This window comes from Lithobates pipiens, unplaced genomic scaffold (assembly GCF_037356315.1).
Source record: "Lithobates pipiens isolate NorthernLeopardFrog02 unplaced genomic scaffold, aLitPip1_a1.2 Scaffold_23, whole genome shotgun sequence".
Classification (NCBI taxonomy): domain Eukaryota; kingdom Metazoa; phylum Chordata; class Amphibia; order Anura; family Ranidae; genus Lithobates; species Lithobates pipiens.
The window spans coordinates 266,952,250-266,974,625 of NW_027507785.1; the positions used below are offsets into that span (position 1 = coordinate 266,952,250).

The 22,376-nt window shown below is 42.4% G+C and overlaps 1 protein-coding gene across 9 annotated transcripts in view; it reads right to left on the reverse strand.

The window, feature by feature from the left end:
- RASAL2 (RAS protein activator like 2) overlaps window positions 1-22,376 on the reverse strand; it is a 468,530-nt gene that overhangs the window by 229,179 nt on the left and 216,975 nt on the right. For all 9 annotated transcript variants that reach the window (XM_077453167.1, XM_077453166.1, XM_077453165.1 and 6 more), the window contains exon 3: window positions 18,209-18,335. In XM_077453167.1, the coding sequence (XP_077309293.1) occupies window positions 18,209-18,335 (127 nt within the window). The remainder of the gene's footprint in view (window positions 1-18,208; window positions 18,336-22,376) is intronic.

Sequence of the window (22,376 nt, forward strand, 5' to 3'; positions counted from 1 at the left end):
TATCCTGACCGGGCATCATAGGACGCCACTTCAGCCGTGTCCAATCACTGCTGATCACGATGTAAACAGGAAAAGCCGCTGATTGGCTTTTCCTCACTTGCATCTGACAGACGCGAGTAGAGGAGAGCTAATCGGCGGCTCTCCTGACAGGGGGATCTGCGCTAATTGTTTATCAGTGCAGCCCTCCCCTCGGATGCTTGCACTAGACCACCAGGGAAGCCGCCTGGACCACCAGGGAAGGGGGCAACGTGGATGGCCAGGTATGTACCCCATGGGCGTGCAAATAAATTCCCAATCGGTGCCAAACAGTGGCCACAAATGGGCACTGACTGGCACCATCATGTAACACATCTGAAAATGTGTAAATCAGTGATGCCCAGCAATGCCACCCATCAGTGTCATCAGTGCCACCCATCAGTGTCCAGCAGTGCCACCCATCAGTGCCCATGAGTGCCCCCTATCACTACCACCCATAATTACCACCCATAAGTACCCATCAGTGCCGCCTATGAGTGCACCTCAGTGCCACATACCAGTGCCACGTATCAGTGCCCAGTGGCACCTATCAGTGCCTGTCCGTGTCACCTCATTGGTGCCATCTCATCGGTGCCGCCTTATCAGTGCAGCCACATCAGTGCCCCGTCATTGAAGGAGAAAATGTACTTATTTACCCAAAAAGTAACAGAAACAAAGAAAAATTTTTTTTTTATTTTTTTATTTGTTAAACAAAAAATAAAAATCGCAGAGTGATCAAATACCACCAAAAAAAAGCTCTATTTGTGGGAACAAAATGATAAAAAATGTGTTTGGGTAGAGTGTAACATGACCGCGCAATTGTCATTCAAAATGCGACAGCGCTGAAAGATGAAAATTGGTCTAGGCAGGAAGGTGTCTAAGTGCCTGGTATTTAAGTGGTTAAGGGCTGAGCAATGTTGTTAATAAACATTGCCGGCTGCTTTGTTTAAAAAAAAATTTGACAGCTACAATTACCGGACTTCTTTAACACTGGGAGTACCCACTGACAGCTCAAAGAGCCAAGCCTGAAAGTATTGGTTTCAGGTATCGGTGAATTTGCATGAGTACCGATACTTGTGCCAATACTCGGCATCGGCACCGATACCAATACTAGTATCGGTACAACCCTACCAAAAATTACATAGTTTTGAGGCAGCCAACAGGGATTTTTATAAGTTCTATTTGATCCTAACAAAGGTTAAATATATCATCTGGAAGACAGTGGGGAGATTTATTAAAACTGGAGAGTGCAAAATCTGGTGCAGCTCTGCATAGAAACCAATCAGCTTCCAGGTCTTATTGTCAAAACTTAATTGAACAAGTTGAAGTTAGAAGCGGATTGGCTACCATGCACAGTTGCACCAGATTCTATGTGCTCCAGTTTTAGTAAATCCCCCCCAAAGTGTATCCTGCCTATGAGGATGGCTGTGATAACAATGGCAATCCTATTATTTGACTCTCCAACGTTGTTCACTATATCAGGTGGGCAAGGACATGGATGGAGAACCATCCTGATCTATGGTACTCGCAGAGTTAATTTTAAAACAATGAAGTCACCATCTGTGTAGCTTACAAATGAGTGTTTAATGGCAGCCTCAATCTTGTATGTAATGAAAGAGGAGCCGATGAGAATGATATTCTTTGACTCATTCGAAATCAATCCAATTCATTCCGTGCACAGATGGAGGAAGCGATCTGAAGCTGCCCGAGCAGCTAATGCCTGGCGCAGAATTGAAGACAAACATCCGACAAATTAACTAACTTATCCTCAAACTGGCGAAAGTGCATCAAGTAGTTTCTACAGAATGGCTATAAAATGGAACCATCCATTAACTTAATAAACCCCAGATGTAAAAACAAAAACGCTTTCGAAATTTTAACCCTCTCAAACCACACTTGTCACTAGGAGTCAAATCTTTGAGGGCTCATTTAGAAGACTGCGTTGGGGTAAAATGCCTTACACACATTGCTGTGCCATTCATTTTGGATTTCTAGCCCAACAAAGTAAGGCGACACACATGCATTGCCGCAATGCACCATAATGCATTTCGGTGAGTTACAACATGTTATCACACGTCTAATTTTCAGGACATTGTGGGGCATTGACGGCTCATCGATTTTAATGAGCTGCTTTAAAAAGAGTATGTGAAGCCAACTATGCCTTTTCTTGATATGTGCCTGATGTACCATGTACTTGTGTTAAAGTGGAGGGCCACCCTGAAAACAAAAAAAATATTAAAAATTACAAAAAAATATAAAAAAAAAAAAAAAAAATGAAAATTTTTTTTTTTTTTACTTACCAGAAATGCCTGTTGCTAGGCACTTTCTCCTAATCTTCCTCTTCCTCCTCCGCGAAGATCTTCTGTCTTCTGTCTTCGTCGCGGCGTCTTCTGGGTAATGAGTCGCGCTGTGTTCTGGGAACTGTGTGTTCCAGAACACAGCGCGTCCCATTCAGAAAGCGCTGCGGGACTCGCGCATGCGCAGTAGCTGCGGGACTCGCGCATGCGCAGTAGGAAACGGGCAGTGAAGCCGTAAGACTCCACTGCCTGTTTCCCTTACAAGGAATGGCAGCACCGGGACCCGAGAGCCGAGGGATGGGTCGGCCTCGGGCGGCCGACATCGCGGGCACCCTGGACAGGTGAGTGTGTTGATTAAGTCAGCAGCTGCAGTGTTTGCAGCTGCTGATTTTATTTTTTTTTTTTTTGTATAACCGGCCCTCCTCTTTAAGTAACCCGCTCTCTTTGTATTGCTTCCTTTATGTGAAATCTCTGGTGTAGCTGCCAGTCCCTCTGCTTTCCTATTCAAACTGACCACACTGGGCATGATAACACAGTGTGGTCAGTTTTCTAGCTGTGCTGGGAGCCAATCCAATGATCAGACTTGTGCTGACACGCCCCCTTTGCAAGTCATTCACTAGGAGGACTAGTGTACTGCCGTTGCTCCTCCTCCAACTCTGAGCTCTTTACTACAGTTGAGAACAAAGGTTATGTGATCACTTATAAAAAAGGGGTAATTATAATGTTTTTATACCTATACTAAGATTGCAGCAATACCATCTTTTTTATTTGCAGGTACTTATGCTCAAGTACTCACTGATACCTTTGCAGTGCGATTTGAGCTTTAAAGAAAATGAATGCAAATAATCACAAGCGATTTCATTAGGAGTGCAATGCAGCTCCTGTCCGAATTGCATGTTGTTTCCCGCACTGCTCCTATACGAGCCCAGGCTGAAGTCACTTGACAAGCCTGGGCTCCCATAGGAGCGGTGGGGGAAACCACGTGATTTGGACAGGAAGTGCACCGAATTCCTGTTCAAATCACATGCGAGTCTTTGCAGTGCAATTTGTGCCCACTCATTCTGTATGGGCTCAAATCGCAATGCAAAGGTATCGGTTTCAGGTATCGGAGCATTTGCACGAGTAGGAGTACTCATGCAAAACGCTCATTATCGGCACCAACACCGGTATCAGTGCAACCCTATTCTATACACAAATGTTTTGCCTTTTATCTTTAACCACTTAAAGTCTGCGCTATAGCCGAATGTCGACTACAGCGCGGACCTCATTTTTTCTGGGAGCCCGTCATAGGACATCCTCCCCTATGGGCGCTCCCCGCGTGCGCCCTGCAGGGTGCGCGTGGCGCACGCTGTGATCACCGAGACTCAGGTGATCACCGATCCGAGTAAGGGGCCGATCCCGGCCCCTAACCACGTGGTCAGCTGTCAGCCAATGACAGCTGATCACATGTGTAAACAAAAGCTCAGTAATCGTTTTTTTTTTCCCTCCTCACGCTGCGAGAAAAAAAAAGCAGATTACAAGCTTATGTTCAAGGGACATTGGTCCCGAAGAAGATGGAGGCACATATGCCTCCTATCTGCCAATCAGTACCACCTGCCAGTGCCCGTGTGATGACATACCCAAACAAAATTTATGTCATTTTTTTTCCCCACAAATAGAGCTTTCTTTTGGTGGTGTGTTTATTTATTTTTTGCGCTATAAACAAAAAAAGACAATTTGGCGGAAAAAAAAGAAAATTTTATATATATATATATATATATATATATATATATATATATATATATATATATATATATATATAATATTTTTTTTTTTTTTTTTTTTTGTTATAATAAATATCCCCCAAAAAAATGTAAAAAAAAAAAAAAAACTCAATTTCTTCATCAGTTTGTGCCAGTATGTATTCTTCTACATATTTTTGGTAAAAAGAAAAACATATATTGATTGGTTTGTGCAAAAGTTATAGCATCTACAAATTAGAGAATACATTTATGGCATTTTTATTATTTATATTTTCACTAGTAATGGCAGTGATCAGTGATTTTTAGCCAGAATACGGTGGACAGATCGGACAGCTAACTGACAATTTTTGACACTTTTGGGAACCAGAGACATTATTACAGTAATCAGTGCTAAAAATATGCACTGTTATTGTACTAAAGACACTGGCAGGCAAGGGGTTAAAGGGGCGTTCCGGCCAATAAATTTTTTTAGTTTTTAATGTTTTTTGTTTTTAAAAGTCAGCAGCTACAAACACTGTAGCTGCTGACTTTTAATAAGAACACTTACCTGTCCAACGATCCCGCGATGTCGGCCACCCCGAGGCCGATCCGTCCATTGGATCGGCTGCCGGCACCTCCATCGTTGCGGCTTCACTGCCCGTTGGGCGAGTCACGCGGCGCTTTGTGAATGGCCCCATTGTTTTCTGGGACTCACACACACACGTCCCAGAATTCAACGGGGCCGCTCACTGAAGAGGAGGAAGCGCCACGGAATAGGAAGAGGCAGATTAGGAACACTGCCTAGCAACAGCGTTTCAGGTAAGTGAATTTTTGTTTTTTGTTTTTATTTTATTAATGCATTTTTTTTTTGGGTGGCCCTCCACTTTAACACTAGGGGCGATTTAGGGGTTAAATGTGTTCTCTCACTGTGATTACCAACTGTATGGGGGACTGTGTGACTGGGGAAATTCACAGACCCCTCTTCCTGCATAGCAGAAAGACCGGATCTGTCAGAACGTAAACCGCGACAGCGCTGAAAGCTGAAAATTGGCTTGGGTAGGAAGGGGGTGTAGATGCCCAGTATTGAGGTGGTTAAAGCAGGGCAAAACACACCACAAAGAGGTAAATGGGCCCTTTAGGGTCTAGCTCTACTCCTGGGTGAGTTGGTGATGGGTGCTTATTAAATATATTCTTTGGTCTGTATGCGACACCTGTACAAAATGTTATTAGTAACTGTTTCTGCCAAGTATTTTACAATGATTTGGTTTATTTAATACAACATTTGTGTAAAGCCGCGTCCATTTATCACGTTCTGTTATCACTGCCAGCTGTACTTTGGCTGCTGCAGAGCATTGCACGGCTTGTGTGGAATGTGGAGGGTAAAGTAAAATGAAAGAAAAACAATGCACAGGTATCAGTGTAAATTCTTTTGCTATTTAGACAAGAGAAAGGTGTGGACAACGACGCATGTAAAAACAACTACACCACCACCACATCACATCATTCTTAGTTGCCAAACCACAGCACAAGCTGCAAATCAATCACAAGAGGTGTCAGCTGGTAGGATACCAGAACTAGGGAGACCCTTGGTAAAGTGGAAGATTTGGCGCTCATAACTCTGGAAACAGAACAAAGGGTAAAAGGCTAAATGAGGCGACCTTCATGAGCTAGGGGGCTGTCACGTCACATTCGGCTACCCATCACATTTTGCTACCCACTGGAGTGCGGATGCGCGATGCTGCCATATGCGTTCAAACACAGGGGCGCTCGCCATGCTTCGGGCACAGCCTCGCTTTGCTCGGCATAATTATAATCTAACGCTATGTCCACTTGGATGGTAGGGCTTGAATTTGGACTCAGGGGTGGAACGCATATGGTGGCGTCGCGCATGCGCAGTCCAGCGGGTAGCCAAATGTGATGAGTCGCCAAATGTGACGAAACAGGGCCTTTTCAGAACATAGCAATACATAACGAACACAACAATACAGAACTAATACATAAGTAAAACAAACAAACATTCGGGCTGGTTCAAACCAGCTATTCCAGCGCAGTCCCGCCACATGGACAAGGCAAAATGCTTCTTCTCTTATGTGCCCGATTCACACCAGTGCGTTGCATGGTGCGCTGAAAAAAAATGCTGCATGAAGTTTTTTTTCTTTTTAGTGCAGCACAAGGCAATCCACTGCTTTGCACTGTGTGGCTGGCATTTGAACTTTATGAGATATCTATGTGACATCTCAAAGTTTTTTTTTTTTTTTTTTAAACAAAGAAGAAGGAAACAGTGCAATCCACCAAGCTCAGTGTTTCATCACTGTGCTGTTCTCAGTCAGATAGTACCGCACACTGCTGTGAACCACCACACACGCTCTTATCGTTTGAGTTGAATCATAAGAATATGACTTTTGTACCATTCATGACTTTTTATTTTTTTCTACCCACCTACCAAATTCCTTTATGTTCTGGCTTGGCGTGTTACCACCAATTTAGTCTCATTATAAATATACATTTAAATGGCGAGCGTTAATCCCGTCAGGTCTGACAATTGCAGCATGTTTGGAGTGCTGAAAAAAAAAAAAAAAAAAAAAAAAAAGTCCCATCTCTACTGAATTGAATGGGAAGTGCCTTAAAAACACCTTTAAAAAAGCTCTGCGTTTTTGTGATGGGAGTAACCTTGGGCAGGGGGCTTGTGGAACCAAGCTTACTTTGGAGAGCACTGGAAGCTCCTTGTCCAGCTCCCCCAGCCCCTTCCATGAGTAAGTAACCCTGAGTCTATTAGGGGCACAGGGTGACCGAGAACCCTAGCTGGGTCGATTTAACCCGACTCACCGTACAACCAAACCAGACTCAGCATTTCCTTTTAACACCGTTGTCCTGGATTCTATATGTGCGATTTGTGCTGAAGGAATGAAGGTGCTTGGGACAGTAATATTTCTGAATAATATCCCTCAAGAATATATGAAGACAAGTTCCATTGTACATACACCTGAACTTAAAGTTTACTCCACCCTGTGTCATTATGCAAAGGAGGAGGGGATTGTCCTCTGAGTTATATCTCTGTATCTGTCTTCAAATAAACAGTTCATGTTCCAGTTCAGCAGCCAAAACAAGTACTGCCTAGTTCTTGGTTGCAAGTGGCTGTAATATCTATATTCAGACTGGAAGAAGCGGTATATGACGGTAGCACTTAAAGTGGTTGTAAACCCTTACAAACCATTTGACCTACAGGTAAGCCTAGATTAAGGCTTACCTGTAGGTCCAAGAAATAGCTCCTAAACCTATACGGTTTAGGAGATATTTGCCCGAAGATAGGCACCGCTGTCTATGGCACATGCGCCGTAGACAGCGGCGTGCAAGTGCACTGAGCGCCGCATCGTCAATGACGAAGATGCCGCGCGTGTTGGCTCTTGTGCGCATGCGCGGGAGTGACGTCATCGCGGCTTCGCCGAATGACAGCGGCGGAGCTGCGAGAACCCACGAGAAGATGGATGCGCCGGACTACAGGGGACAGCGGTGACTTCGCTGGCTCCTGTGTCAGGTAAGTGACACATAATGGACTACTATGCAATGCATAGTAGTCCATTATGCTTTGCATTTGCAAGGAATGAAAGAGGAAGTAAACTCATCAGGGTTTACTTCCTCTTTAAGCGGAGTGTGGGATGTTCTGTTACATTTAACTGGCAGTTTTCAAGCGCCTCAGTGTGAAAACACCCAACAGGCCAGGTTTGCAAGATAACTGAAATACATCACAGGTGATATAATTTGCTGCTCAGTTATTTCAGTATTCTAGTCTGCATCTCCCCAAGGTAATACGTAAAATCTGGCCTGTTAGTGGGTCCTGAGGACAGGAGTTGAGAACCGCCGGCTTAGATCCTCCCTGTGGAGATCTCCCGTTACTTCATGTGTAGTAATGGGACACAAAGTAAAGGCATCCCAAAGCAATTATAGCACTGGTCCAGGTTGCACTTTCCCCTTGAGCTTCCTATGTGGTCAAAGGGACACGAAGAGATGGGAAAATGACCTAACTGGGACTTAGAAAGCAATGAAAACCTAATGTAGGTTATAACATTTTCCCATTCAGTATATAATGAAGGAAAAGAAAGTTGTATTGAGTTTGAAGAGTCTGAAGCAACAGTCAGGTCTTCCCCCAAAAAACTAATTGTAAGCAGTGTAATTTTGACATCAAATTTTGATTTAGCTATAGTCTTTTGACTAAAATGCCATTTTACTTTTAGTCATATTTTAGTCAACTAAAATCGAATGGGTTTACTTAATTAAATTTTAATGCATTATTTCTTTAGAACTGCCAAACATTATATACTCCTGGAGTAAAAATCTAACAACATGTTTATTATTTATGGTATTAATGTTTGAACATGCACTACAGACACAGATTTAGTGGTTGTGATATAAATTTCAACTTGGTTTTAGTCCTAGTCGTTTGACTAAAATGCCATTTTCGTTTTAGCCTAGGTTCACATTGGATTTGTAATGCGATTTGAGAGATAAAATCCCATGACAAGTCGCAGCCTATTGGCGGCAATGGCACTGTTCGAATTGGTGTGACACAGATTTTGCGGCGCCGCACCAATTTGCAAAAGTAGTTTCTGCACTACTTTTGCCGATTTCAGGTGCGACATTAATAGACATCTGTGTATGAAGACACACAGATGTCCATCAAGTAGCACCTGAAATCGCACTGACTTTGCTACTTAGAAAAAAAAAAACTGTTTCACGGCAGTTGCAATGGCTGTTTTTCTGTGAAGGTCTTGCAATCTGTGTTAATTTTGTTGACTAAAATATTTTAGTTGACAAAATGAATACTATTTTAGTCGACTAAAATACGTCTAAGCCCTGGTTCACATTTAAGCTACTTTGAAATTGCGCTACATCAAGTGAAGTAGCGCGATTTCAAAGTAGCTTAAACGTGAACCAGGGCTTGGTCTTATTTTAGTCCACTAAATATTAATTTTGTCGACTAAAATAGTATTAATTTTTTTAACGAAACTATTTTAGTTGACAAAATTAACACTGATTGTAAGACCTTCACAAAAAAAAACAGCCATGGCAACTGCTGGGAAACTGTTTTTTTTTTTTTCTTTTTTGGAATGGTAAGTAACTGGTTACCAGCCTGTTCATCCACTTTTTATACAAGCTTATCTATTTCATGTTTATTATAGACGTTTGTATTTGGAGTTGAAACAGGGCCATTCAACACCTCGTGTTCGCAAAATTAAAATTTATTTTTGGAATGTGTGAAAATGGCCCTGTAATGCAGAGTACCTGCAGCACAAAATTACCAGCATGTGAGATGCTGACAACATCACAAGTCCTGCTAAAAGACGCTGTCAGACACTAGGGGTTTAGAGATAAATACGGAATGTGAGAATACACCGACATGCCCATATTTTTGGACAATCATATGCCCTTTAACTAAAAGCTTCCATTCATACAGTACACAGCAAATCTGTTACATATACAGCCTGGAGCAAAGAACACAGATAAAACCCTCATGTCTCTGAAGCACTCTTATCTGTGTTAGTATTATCCATGTTCTGTCCACATCCCCTCTACACTAAAACCTTGGTTTGAGAGTAACTTGGTTTGAGAGCGTTTTGTAAGACAAGCAACATTTTTTTATAAATTTTGACTTGATATACAAGCAATGTCTTGATATACAAGTAGCGTCATGTCACAACTGAATATAAGGCCTCTTTCACACGTGCGGATCCCGGGAGGAATTGTTTTTGGACATCACTCCATTGATACCCGCTGAGCCGGCGGATGACTAGTCCATCTCTGCACACTGTGCAGAAACTGACCGGTCAGATCTCTGCTTTCCTCTATGGGGGGAACGGATGAAAACGGACCGTCTTCTCCATTTTCATCCGATGGCAGATGGAAAAATAGGGTTTTCCTCCGTCACAAAAAACAGAGCTAGGGGATGATCATCCCATAGAGATGCATTGATGTCGTTTTAATCCGTAAACGGATGGATGAAATAACAGACAAACGGTCCGCACATGTGAAAGGGCCCTAAAAGAGGAGAGGCGCCTCTAAGTGTAGCAATATGGTTACATTTAATGAAGGTGCAACATATTGCTTCACTTATAGGAGCCTCTCGTCTCTTTTATACTCTGGAGCTCCTGCTGGATTTTGCTTCTAATCCCCTTGTGGAGGCTTCCATTTGTGGATGGACATTTTATGGTTACCCAATCTATCATATTGCTATAATCTTTTTATATGGACTATAAACTGAAGGCCCTATGAATAAATGGTTGTGGAACGAATCATTTGAGTTATTATTTATTATGGAGAAGTTTGCTTTTGATATACAAGTGCTTTGGATTATAAGCATGTTTCCGGAACAAATTATGCCCGCAATCCAAGGTTTTACTGTATTTTGTGTAACACATGGCACTAATGAATTGGCCTCTATAAGGACTACTCCATATAGGTGCAGAATTATCTGCTTTCTGTAATTTATACCAATCTGAATGCTGCACTACTGTATTTTATGGGCCCTGTTTTGGTGTGTAGCGTATGGCCCCATGAATGAAAACAGAAGAAACTGTTTGCAGAGTCCTGCGTAAAGATTGTGTACTTGACGCTGTGCACATGTAAACATTTGTGCTAATATTTTCATCCTTCCAGCTTACATGGGACCTATTGATCACTGCACTGGGCTGACGTGTAGACAAACAGCGCCAGCAATCCTACGATCATTTGATCGCTTTTAAGAGCTGATCATGACAGTTCATCTGAATTTATCCAAAACAGACGAACACAAAAAAAGTTCTCGTACAATACCAGAATGTAGGATTTTCAATTAATCAGTAGAATTTTCAACAGAAAAAAATTGGAAGAGGAAGACTACACATGCTCAGAAAGAATACATTACATCACTTCCGAAGTTGTATTCTATTTTGCAAGAATTTGAGTAACCTCTTTTTCAACTAGAGACTAGAATGCAGAAAAAATAAAAAATAAAGATAATTTGTCTGATAGTCTTATCGTGTGTGTACCAGGCTTTTTAGATGAAGTAAAAATGGGTGCGTTTTTCTTTTGATACACATCAGATTAATCAGGACCTGTATTTTAATAAGTTTTAATTTAATTAAAGCCTGGTAGCCCTGATTAGGTTTGCGGCATGACAGATTACACCAGTAATATCGTCCTTCATCCATGTATCAGTACAATGATCTTTCAGGAGCGTAGGTGTATTTGTGAATAGGTCAACCTGACCTGTTCCATGCAAAACAAAGATGTCTTATCATGCATTCAGCACAGGCTCTTATTTAATTAAGCAATTCATTTAGGACCCATTCACAACATATGAATTGGGCGGCGTTGCTCAACACTGGTCCAAATGCAATAATCAGCCATAATCCATGGTTTCCAATAGGTTCAGTTGATACGTTGCATTGTGAAAATTAAGCATGCTGCATTTAAATGCAACACATCACAGCACAGAGCCATGCATGGAATAAAAATCCTGCACATCAATACAATACATTAAAAAAATGAAATTAGCACAACACGGCCCATCAAACTCTGCAACCCGTGGCTACGGCATATGCACAGCCCTGTCCGGCTGTATCGTTACAGGTTGGGAGGGCAGCAAAACCATGTAACCTGTTTTACGGCACCCCTGCCATACTTCTGAAAGGGCCCTAGGGTTTTTTTTTTCTTTTTTATAGTGGACACATCAATGTTACTCCACACTGAAAACTACATGTTATTTCCCATTCATAAATTCAAACCACGATGTACAGACTGCAGTATAGAGAGCCTGTGCTGTCCCCCCGAGTTCTCTCTGCTTACTGCTGCAAAGAGAACTCCTATATTGGAAGAAAAGCTGGTCCACATGACTGAGCTCTCCTTCTGGCCTTTTCTTTTCCCTTCATTCATGCTTATTAGGAATGGGCTTGGATGTGTTTTGGATCGAACCCACCAGGAAGCCGGAACTGCACACCGCCAATCATAACCAGCGTGTGTAGGTGCAGCTGCCGGTCTGGAAATGCCTCACTGCCTATGATTGGCGGTGTGCAGTGTTGGCTTCCTGGTGGGTTCAATCGGAACATGCCAGGGCCTGTCACTAATGATTATGATTAGCACTTTACAGGACTGCTATTGATTCAGTCTAACCAGTCCTGTTGTACTGGGCCCAGGCCCCATCAGCTAAACAGAAGGGGCGGGGGCAGCTTTATCGTTAATTTCTGCCTAAATGAATAAATGGATGTTATTAGACCAAACCCTGCTTCTGATTGCTTACCAGAGCTTACATTACATTTTCCTGGGCCCCATCAGGTCAGTGGGGCCCAGGAGGTGGGTGCGGAAGAGGGACTTTTTCTTAATTTGTGGGGCGTAGGCAGATAAAATCAAAGGCGTTGTTCCGCTGCACCCTGGGGGGTTGGGGGGACCCCATCAGGAAGGCTGTACGGGGCTCCATGATTTCAAACAGTGGCCCTACCACTCTCTTTTCTTTGAAGTTCCAAAGCAAGCAAAGCCCAATACATATTTGTAAAGCAGACTTCTCTGCTCTATTAATGCGTAGTGCTTTCTTTAAAGGTACACAGGTAATCGCTGGTTGTGCATACAGCAGAGAATACCTGTGGCCAGCGGCGACCTGTCATTCTAGTAAACGGGGCCAGCGGCCTCACCTAGCCACAGCAGGAATCAAAATTGCCAGTGTGAATGTTGCCTAAAGAGTGTCAGACACGACTTATGAATTTCACTGTAAATGTCAATACATATGAACATACCATATACACAAGTCCACTAAGAGCCTGCCTACTTCTCGCATAAGTCAAGTGCAAACAAGCTGTGTCCTGGATAAGAGACCGTCCATTACTACATTTAAGAGTGTCCTCCCTTTTCTCATAAGAATACTGTACTGACAGAACTAAAGAGGCTTTCATTGCCAACTTCATGTAAAAATGCTAGTTGCCAGGCTGTATGGCTTCAGTGTGAGATGATTTGATCTTGAACATGCTCGCAGATCAGGAATATGTGAGCATGACGTCAGAACACTGAATATATGTTATAAATTGGTGATTTAGAAAATACCGCAGCTACTGAGTCAGCATGAGTAACAGCGAGCTTTATTTAAAGTGTAGCTAAACCCACAACAGTAAAATCAGTCTGTATATGCAGTAAAGCATGCTTGTTTAGACTCACTGTGGGACCTAAGGGGCTAATCGTCTGCATTGTGTAAAAAGGCCGTTTAATCCTGTCTTCTCTGATCCTCCCCTTCTTCCACAGTCCCAAATCAATCTCCTGATAAGACATAGCCTTTGGAGTCACTCTGCACATGCTCAGGGACGAGCTGTGGCTCCGTGTCTGAATGGATGTTTAAAACGATTGTAAACCCTTACCTTGTAAAACAACCCATTCACGTTAAAATTGAAATGAAAGGCAAAACATTTGTGTATAGATACAAAAAAATCCATTATAAATACCTTATCACATTAAAGGGGTTGTAAAGGTAATTTTTTTATTTTCTACATAGTTTCCTTTAAGCTAGTGCATTGTTGGTTCACTTACCTTTTCCTTTGATTTCCCTTCTAAATGTTTTTTTGCTTTGTCTGAATATCTCACTTCCTGTTTCTCCTCAGTAAACTTCTCACCATCATCCGAGCTGGTGGTTAGTCAGCCAGAACAGCTTACTGAACAGCTTACTGAGGAGGAACAGGAAGTGAAAAATTCAGACAAAGAAAACAAAGAAAAAAAACATTTATAAGGGAAATCGAAGGAAAAGATAAGTGAACCAACAATGCACTAGCTTAGAGGAACCTATGTAGAAAAAAAATTTTTACCTTTACAACCCCTTTAAGCTGCATAAGAGCTGGAGGAGGAGAAACAGCAGTACACTGAGCTTTCCAGTGTACTGAACAGCTAGAGAATTGACCATGCTGTGCTCTCCTGCCCAGTGTGGTCAATTTTTAATAGGAAAGCAGAGGGACTGGTAGGGGCACCAGAGATTTCACACAAAGGAAGCAATACAAAGAGAGCAGGAGATTTCTCATACAAGTATATGGTACAGCAGCCACATATTAGGAATTGTAAATGTTGGGTTTACCTTTTCTTTAAATTAAAGGTAACTGATAGAAAAGAATAGAACCTGTCAGGTTTTATTGCTATCTGGGTCCCTGTTTAGATTTCCATCTTCCTTGTGTGCTGTGACATTCACTGTATCAAGGGTGTCACTGGGATGGGACAAACCCGTTTTGGCCATTTCTTACTATATCTAAAACTAAATTGGCTAGAAATTAGTGTAATGCATAAAATGAGGCTGGTTTTCAAACCGCAGGAAAGCAGCAGCTGCAATCTGAAAGGTAAAGCCAAAAGATGTTGTATAGTTTTTTCCCAATGAGCCAGTGAGTTCATGTATTTTGATTCCAGTGGAGTTTTCCATTTTTGTATGCACAGATTTCATTGCTTTTAAGAAAGTCCAAGTAATTAACACAAGTTTGCATGTGAGAAAAAAGGAAATGATCGATTACATCCCTGTTCTACAGGATGTGAGACAACAAGCTAAAAGCCGAAACTCGCCCGGAGCACAGAAATGATCGTTTCCACTATGAAAGTCAACACCAAAATAAGTGCATTGCTCCATTTACCCTGTAATCACTGCTCAAGAAACAGGCCCTTTTGGATGGCAGAAGAACTAATGAGATAAGACACAGAACCTGAAATAGAAAACCAATGAAACACAAAAACAAATCACCTGTCAACTGGAGCAGCATTTAGTAATTACAAGTAATCATGAAAGGAAGACAAATATGTCACACCATTTAAAAATGTTCTATTCAAATCCAGATTGGCATGCAGGGCAAAGCTACAGGTTCACTCACTTGAAGCACTACACCATTGCAATGCCTGGTCTTATTAGACTCTATTTATCAGCACATTCTGGGGAGTAAACTACGTTTCCTGTGGCATAAACGGTCAGGAGTGGCGTGCACAGCACATTAACTAAGCAGATGGCCCTGTTTCTGGTCTGTCTGTGTCACTTGTACCAGTTTCTATTTCACAGTGAAACAAACTAGTACATGTCGTAACCTAATGAACAGAGGGAATACGGGAATAAGTCAGCTTTCTAAACAGAAGACTTCTGCAGATCCATGCCAGGTGTGACCTGTGGTATGGGATGCGAGTGGTCAGCAGACACATCCCTCTGGCCGTGCAGTGATCACACTACATGAGCAGAGCCTGCAGAGTTAACACTCCTCCCTTTCACTTGTTAAAGCAAAGGCCCTGCTTATTTGCCCCCCCCTTCCGCTGCCACATCTGGAACCCTTTGGGGAGGGGGGTACCTGGTTTTGACAGGTAACCGCTCCTACTTCTGGCTGAGTTCGATGTGGCCCCCACACCTCCCTGTGGTAATCTTGCATTGTACAGCTGATGGTGGTGACACGATCCGATGGAAGCAGTACCTCCTTTAAGCCCTGGTTCACACCAGTGTGATTTGTCAGGCGACTTGACAGTTCAAAATCGTATGACAAGTCGCACCCCATTGCCAGAAATGGAACCATTCAAATCTTTGTGACTGAAGGTTCCTGCGCTGCTGTTTTTGCAATTTCATTGACTTCTGTTAAATGAAGTTGAAAGCCGCAATAAAATCGGACTGATCAGGCGGCTTTGAAATCACTCTGAAGTAGAAGAAAAACAAAATGTTACCCCAGCTCCACTGCCAATATAAAAGAGTCCATGTACTGTGATCCGGTGCTATAGCCAGAGCATTCAGGACCCACAGGTGCAATACTTGAATCAGGAAGGCTGGTAACTTGAATAAAAGTAATTTATTTGTTACATAGATATATGGGTGCAGGCTATATGCTGATGCATTTCAGCTATAAAGCCTTCATCAAAGTAGTGCGATTTCAAAGCAGCACTGTTGTGAACCAGCGCTTATGGATAATTCAGAAGTCAAGAGTTTTTTTTCAAATAGGTACTTCATATAACAGGTCATACTAAGCGAAGGAAAAAGGAAACAACCCTTGAAAAGGAGTCAGGCAAGATGGTGTCACCCAGTGGAGCAGCACACCATCACGTAGTCACCCCAAGAAAGACATGGGGTGATCATGATTTATATTAACAGTACATTATTATCGCTTAGAAACAATGTTATTTCACATAAAGTTCATTAACCACTTGCTGACCAGCCGCCGTAGCTTTACTGTGGCAGAATGGCACAGCTGGGCAAAACTACGTTATGCAACATTGCTATGCCCTGTGGCCACTAGGGGCGCACGCAGAGCCGATGTGAGTGTCCGGCGGTCGCTAACACCACCGGGCTCTCGCAATCGCTGCTGACACACCAAGAACCGGGATCTGTGTGTCTAAACACACAGTTTCCGGTTCCCTTAGGGGAAAAGTGATCGATCGTCTGTTCATAGCAAGGTATAAACAGTGATCTGTTATCTTGTCTAGACAGTCCCATCCCCCCTTCAGTTAGGACACAGAGAGGGAACACAACCCCTTGATCACCCCCTAGTGGTTAACCCCTTCCCTGCCAGCGATATTTATACAGCAATGAGTGCATGTATAAATGCCAATGGTCCCAAAAATGTGTCAAACGTGTCTGATGTGTCTGCCATAATGTCGCAGCCCTGATAAAATAAAAAAGAAATCGCAGATCGCCACCATTACTAGTAAAAAAATTAATAAAAATGCCATAAAACGAACCCCTATTTTGTAGATGCTGTAACTTTTGCACAAACCAATCAACATATGCTTATTGTGATTTTTTTTTTTTTTTACATAAAATATGTAGAATACATATCGGCCTAAACTGAGGAATATTTTTTTTATATATATATTTTTTGGGGGAATATTTATTATAGTAAAAATATTGCATTTTTTCCAAAATTGTCACTCTTGTTTCTAGTACAAAAAATAAAAACTGCAGAGGTGATCAAACACCACCAAAAGAAAGCTCTATTTGTGGGGGGGGGGGAATAAATTTTGTTTGGGAGCCATGTCGCACGACTGCGCAATCGTCAGTTAAAGCGACGCAGTGTTGAATCGCAAAAAGAGCTCTGGTCAGGAAGGGAGTAAAATCTTCCGGGGCTGAATCGGTTAATGACAGGTTGTCCAAAATTAAATTCAGTAAGGTTTGGCCTCTATTACAGAACTGGGATGAGCACATAAAAAAACAATGCTAATTTAAGCTTTGTACATTTGGGTCACAGGCACAAAAACAAAGCAGAGAGTGTTTGGAATGTCAGGGATGCTTTTCAGTCCCTCTCTGTCGCTGACCTAAAACCTGACCCACTTTATAGGCAAGAAGCAGGTGAGCATAGCCGAGAGGGGAGGCAAAAATCACAGAATTATTTGTGAATTATGTGATCAATCGATCCAAAAGCCTTGCCTTCATATTTTGTGATGGTGGGTATTGTAATCAGCCACCTTCTTTTATGTCAGGACACAGCTGAGAAGTTCTGCGGTCCCTCTGCCTGCTGCGGCAATTACCAAATAGTCCCACTTCTCCCTGTCACATTTAACTTTCTCAATGGGAATGCAGTAGGGGAAATTGAGGGGATTCTTTCCATCTGCATCTACCAAAATCTGACATGCTTTGGGTATTTTTGTAATACAGAACTCTATTCATTTAGTCTATGTACCAACGTAGTTAGCAAGCAACGCATTTCTAATACTGTTCCTTTAATTATCGGAAATGTAGGTATCCATTTAATTAAAATGCATTGTATCCCTAAATATTATAACTACCTGAAGCGTATCTTGTTCCTATTATCCCTGTGATCCCAACAGATTTCAGACACCAGAATTTGAAGTTATAATTTTTACGGAGCTTACAGGAGAGGAAGATCTCTATTCCCATCATGTCAATTCGCAGTCAGAGAGGTGCAGAACTGCAGACTTAGAATAGTGGTGCCGATATTTGGCATGAGAAATCACAAGAGAAGCTGAACAGAATCAAACAGCTCACCAAAGAAACCATCTCCCATACGTAGCTCATATTTATCTCTGTCTGGAGTTCTTAAAACGCCATTAAAATTGGAAACCTTGAATTTATAGAGTCATTAAGGTCATTATCCTACTAACCCATCTAATGCAAGTATGAATAGTGTACATGCACTCTATATTTGGCAATATAAGGCAGAAATATCAGCAACAATTAAAGAAGTTTATCAAGTTCTATTCAGAGCTTACCCAGTTTGGAGACACCTTCTGGGGGATATTCTGGAAACTGCCCCTCTGAAGGGACACTCACAGTCCTGCGGAGACTCCGACTTTTGCTGCTTTCCGGTGGTGGGTCCTGTGCGGTTTCCCCAGACATCTACAAGAAGACAAGGGTTTAAGATGACTACGTACACTAACATCGATGCTAATCTCCCTGCAGTTAAGACAGATAAGTCAGCCCCCCCCCCCCCTCCTCTTGATCCTATATCCTATGTGCGATTACCAGCCTGGGTGAAGTACCAATATGAATAGTCTTTTATAACTCATGCACTCCCTCTAGTGGCCATCTGATGGTACTGATATAGATATACGTAGCATCACTTTGTTTATAGCACCTTGCTAGACAAGTTTGCATAGATTACAACACAGACAAATAAATGAAACACAAAACGGAATTTATTTGTCACATTCCATAGAAGCAGTCTTTGACCCTGCCCAGTGTCTGTGTAAACGATACTCTATTGAATGTGTCAGACTGTCAGCAGAAGGTATTTGCCATTTACTCTAATGGTAGAACAACAACCTGATCATATCGGATTAGGTTTTATCCAATCATCACAATGCTAAAAAGGGCCTTTGTTTAACTTCACTGCAAGAAGCATGCAAACAATGAAGATACACATCCTAGTTGCAGGTGGCCATTATGATGAGCTAAAAGAAGTTACTGAAAGTGTTTTTGATTGTTACACCCATGATCACACTTCAGACACATTGTATGGCTAAGCCCTGGTTCACACTGATGCAGGAAACACAACAAATTCTGTGCGTTTCCCAGCACCGCATTGCAATCTCACGGCAGCCATGCGATCTGCTAGGTGTATCAATGTTAGATTAACAACACCCTGAAAAACAGATTGCAAAATGCAGTGCGATTGCCAAAATCACACAGCATGGGAGTGAACACCCATGAAAAGCTATTTAGGGGAGAAAAAAAAAGGGTCCTGCGCCATTTTTGTGTGGATGTTATGTTATTTGAGCCATACAAAATGTATGGTTCAGATCGCACCGCAAGACCTTGGATGTGATGTGCACAGGAACACAGTGCGATTCCTGTGCGAATCACATGCAGTGTCTGTAATGTACAAGTGTGAACCCAGGCTAACAGCTGCACACAGAAGAGGCTGATACGTTGTCATCACCCTTGCTCTATCCATTTGTACCATGTCAGGAGCCAGTGGGGTCACCCTCAATATCGGCATAATCTGAAATGATTTATAACAAAATCTTACTAAAAGAGTAACCTTTGTTGAGAAAAAAACAAACAAAAAAAAACAACCCCCTCTGGGTGATCTATGTACATTGCAAGGATTTTAACAAACTTTGTTGCAGACTTCTACCTTTTGTTATCCGGAAGAAAGAGCAGTTTGTTTTTCTGTGTCCATGTAAAGTGAATCTGTATGGGAGTGGTTTTATAATTAGCTGCTGCACCTACAGGGCTCTAATGGGGAAGGTGGCAGGGTCTGCATGCCTTTATGCCTCTTTCACATGGACAATCCGTTCAGGTCACTGATCCACCCCGTGTGAAAGAGGCCTTAGGTGCGATTTACCTTTGGGAGTATCTCACCAAAAATGAGATACTCCCAAAGGGAAATCACGTCTAAAAAGGATGCAGATCCTGCCACCTTCCTCATGCCCAAAATCTGACTTGTATCTTAGTGTAGACTTCTGGGAAAATCAGTGCGCCAATCACACAAGCAGTAAATGACATATCTGTGCACACAGATGGTGTACAGAATGCCTCCAGGTTGCCACATTGCACTGCTTTTTACAGAAAAGTACAGAGCTGCAGATTGAAAATGAGAGGTAACTTAATAACATTCAGTTTCCCCCGAAAGTGGTTACACTGAAACAATTTTTATTAGGGTGGAAATAAAAATTCTGCAAATGAATATTTAATTTTTACTGCCAGACGGGGGAACAATTTTCACACCTTTACTGGGATAGTTTCAATAGCTTTGTGGCTTTGATAGAAAAATATAGAATTCTGCGAATTCCGCCTTTTTGGAGTACAGTAGGGGATTAAACCTGGTACACACAAGCCAAATATTTGCCAGTTCAACAGAAACCAGCCCACAATCAGCATTCAACCAACGCTATCAGTTCTGTTGTCAGAACACACTAGCATTGGAGAAACCGCTGCACTAACATCACACAGTTAATACAGCAAGCGCCTCCTGAGCTCATTTTTTATTTTTTTTGTTGTTCAGCCCGCTGGGTTAAGGGAAAAAACAAAACAAAAAAATAATATTGTGTTCCAGACTTTAGGCTACTGCGCTTTATGCAGCCACCTTTAAGGTGGTTAAAAAGAGAAGTCCAGCCTGGGCTCGTTTGGCTGGGCTTCTCCTAAGGGTCACAGAAGTCCGCTCTCTGCTGATGTCACCAATGTCAGTCCAGGCACCGCGTCATCCTGACTTCGGAAGTCTGGATCCACCAGGTGCCTGGGCTGATGGCAGACTCAGCGAGCCGCTGGGATGGCCGCTCCCCAGCCCTCCACAGCTCAGCACTACAGTGAGCATGGAGGAGCAGAGCTGCAGATTGACAGTCAGCAGCTCGCCTCTTGGGGAGCTGAGAGAACCGAGCCATCTGTGTTCGATGGCTCGGTTCTCAGTGCAGAGATGCCGGAGGACAGATGCAGCATCGGACTGATGCTGCATCCACCTAAGTATGACTATGGGAAAAACTGGATTCCCATACTTATCCTTTAAACACTGGCAGCAAAGTTGTTGGACAATCCTCCTTCCATTACCAGCAAGCAACAGAGTGGTTCACAGAAACAAACAAAAGGGACCCAAGTCCTGTACTGCAACTCCAAGAAAAGGAATATACTAATTAAAAATGTTCTTTTTTTTTTTAACAAAAGAATTAAAAATGTTCTTAAACATGCAGTACAAGACACAGGATTAGTCTTCGACTATTGGGACATGCAAAAGCAATCAAACTGAGGCGTGGGCAATACAACAAACACTCCAAGCAATGGGTAAGAACCCTAAAAGCATCTTGAAGCACTTTGCAGCTAAAGCTGGCATCAGAGACAAGCCTGATAGTCCATCTGGTAAAGCTTAAAGAGTTTGTAAACCTCGGAAATGAAAAATGAACAAGCACATCTTTCTATAGTGTGTACTTGCCTCGGTCCAAAGCACAGAGTGTGATTTCTGTCTCCAGGCTTGTTTCTCTGTTATATGCACCAATCATTTCTGACAGATGGGGCCACCTCCAAGAGAGGGACAGGTTTCTCCAGCACACAGCCTTTGATCGACATCCTGAGCTGTGCGGGTTTCCCTATGATATTATGTAGAGAGGGTGTGTTCCTTCACTCAGGTCTCAGATATTTACCTCCTCTCTGAGTGTGTGACTTCTGATCCCTTCCCGGCCTCTGGAAGCTTAGAAAATCTGTGTCATTTCTGAACTTTACCAAGCCAAAATGGAAACAAGATCTAGGTGTGACCATCTCCCCCACCCAAAAAGATAGAATTTTCTTTGCACACAAAGCCTCATTGACAAACACATATCAAGAAAATGGTTATAAAATGCTCACCAGGTGGTACAAAATGCCTCAACTCTTACATACGATCAACCCTCAAATGTCATCCCTATGCTGGCGTTGCCTAAAAAATGTAGTATAAACAGGTTACTTGACGGACCTTTCCTGAAAGCTGCATACTCTCTTAGACTGGTCTTTAAGAATGGAACCTGTTTTAGCCTGTAAATTCATGTGTCAAATGATTGGGATGTTTGCGAATGCAAGTTAAATAAAGACTAAAAAAAATTTAAACTTTAAACAACTGTAAAGAAAAGATGGCTTCAGATAAATAGGTCCAACTTTTGCAGGAGTATTTGTTTCATCTCTGTGTATGACCCAAGACTAGGGTTTAGGACCAGTTGGAGGCCTTACAAATCTGGCAACAGATGCCCGATGTCGAAAAGCCCATGAAGCACAGATCTGGTAGAGTGTCCTAATGGGAAAGTGTAGAACCCTATCCTTTAGGCCACAGGCTCTAGTAATGACTTGTAAATTCACTTGGCAAAGTTGGAGTAAGGTAGGGTGCCCGCTCCGAGAACCTTCAGGAAGAACAAAGAGGGAACTAATTGCCTAAAGCAAGTTGTAGTTAAGAGATAGACTTGTACAACGTAGACCATA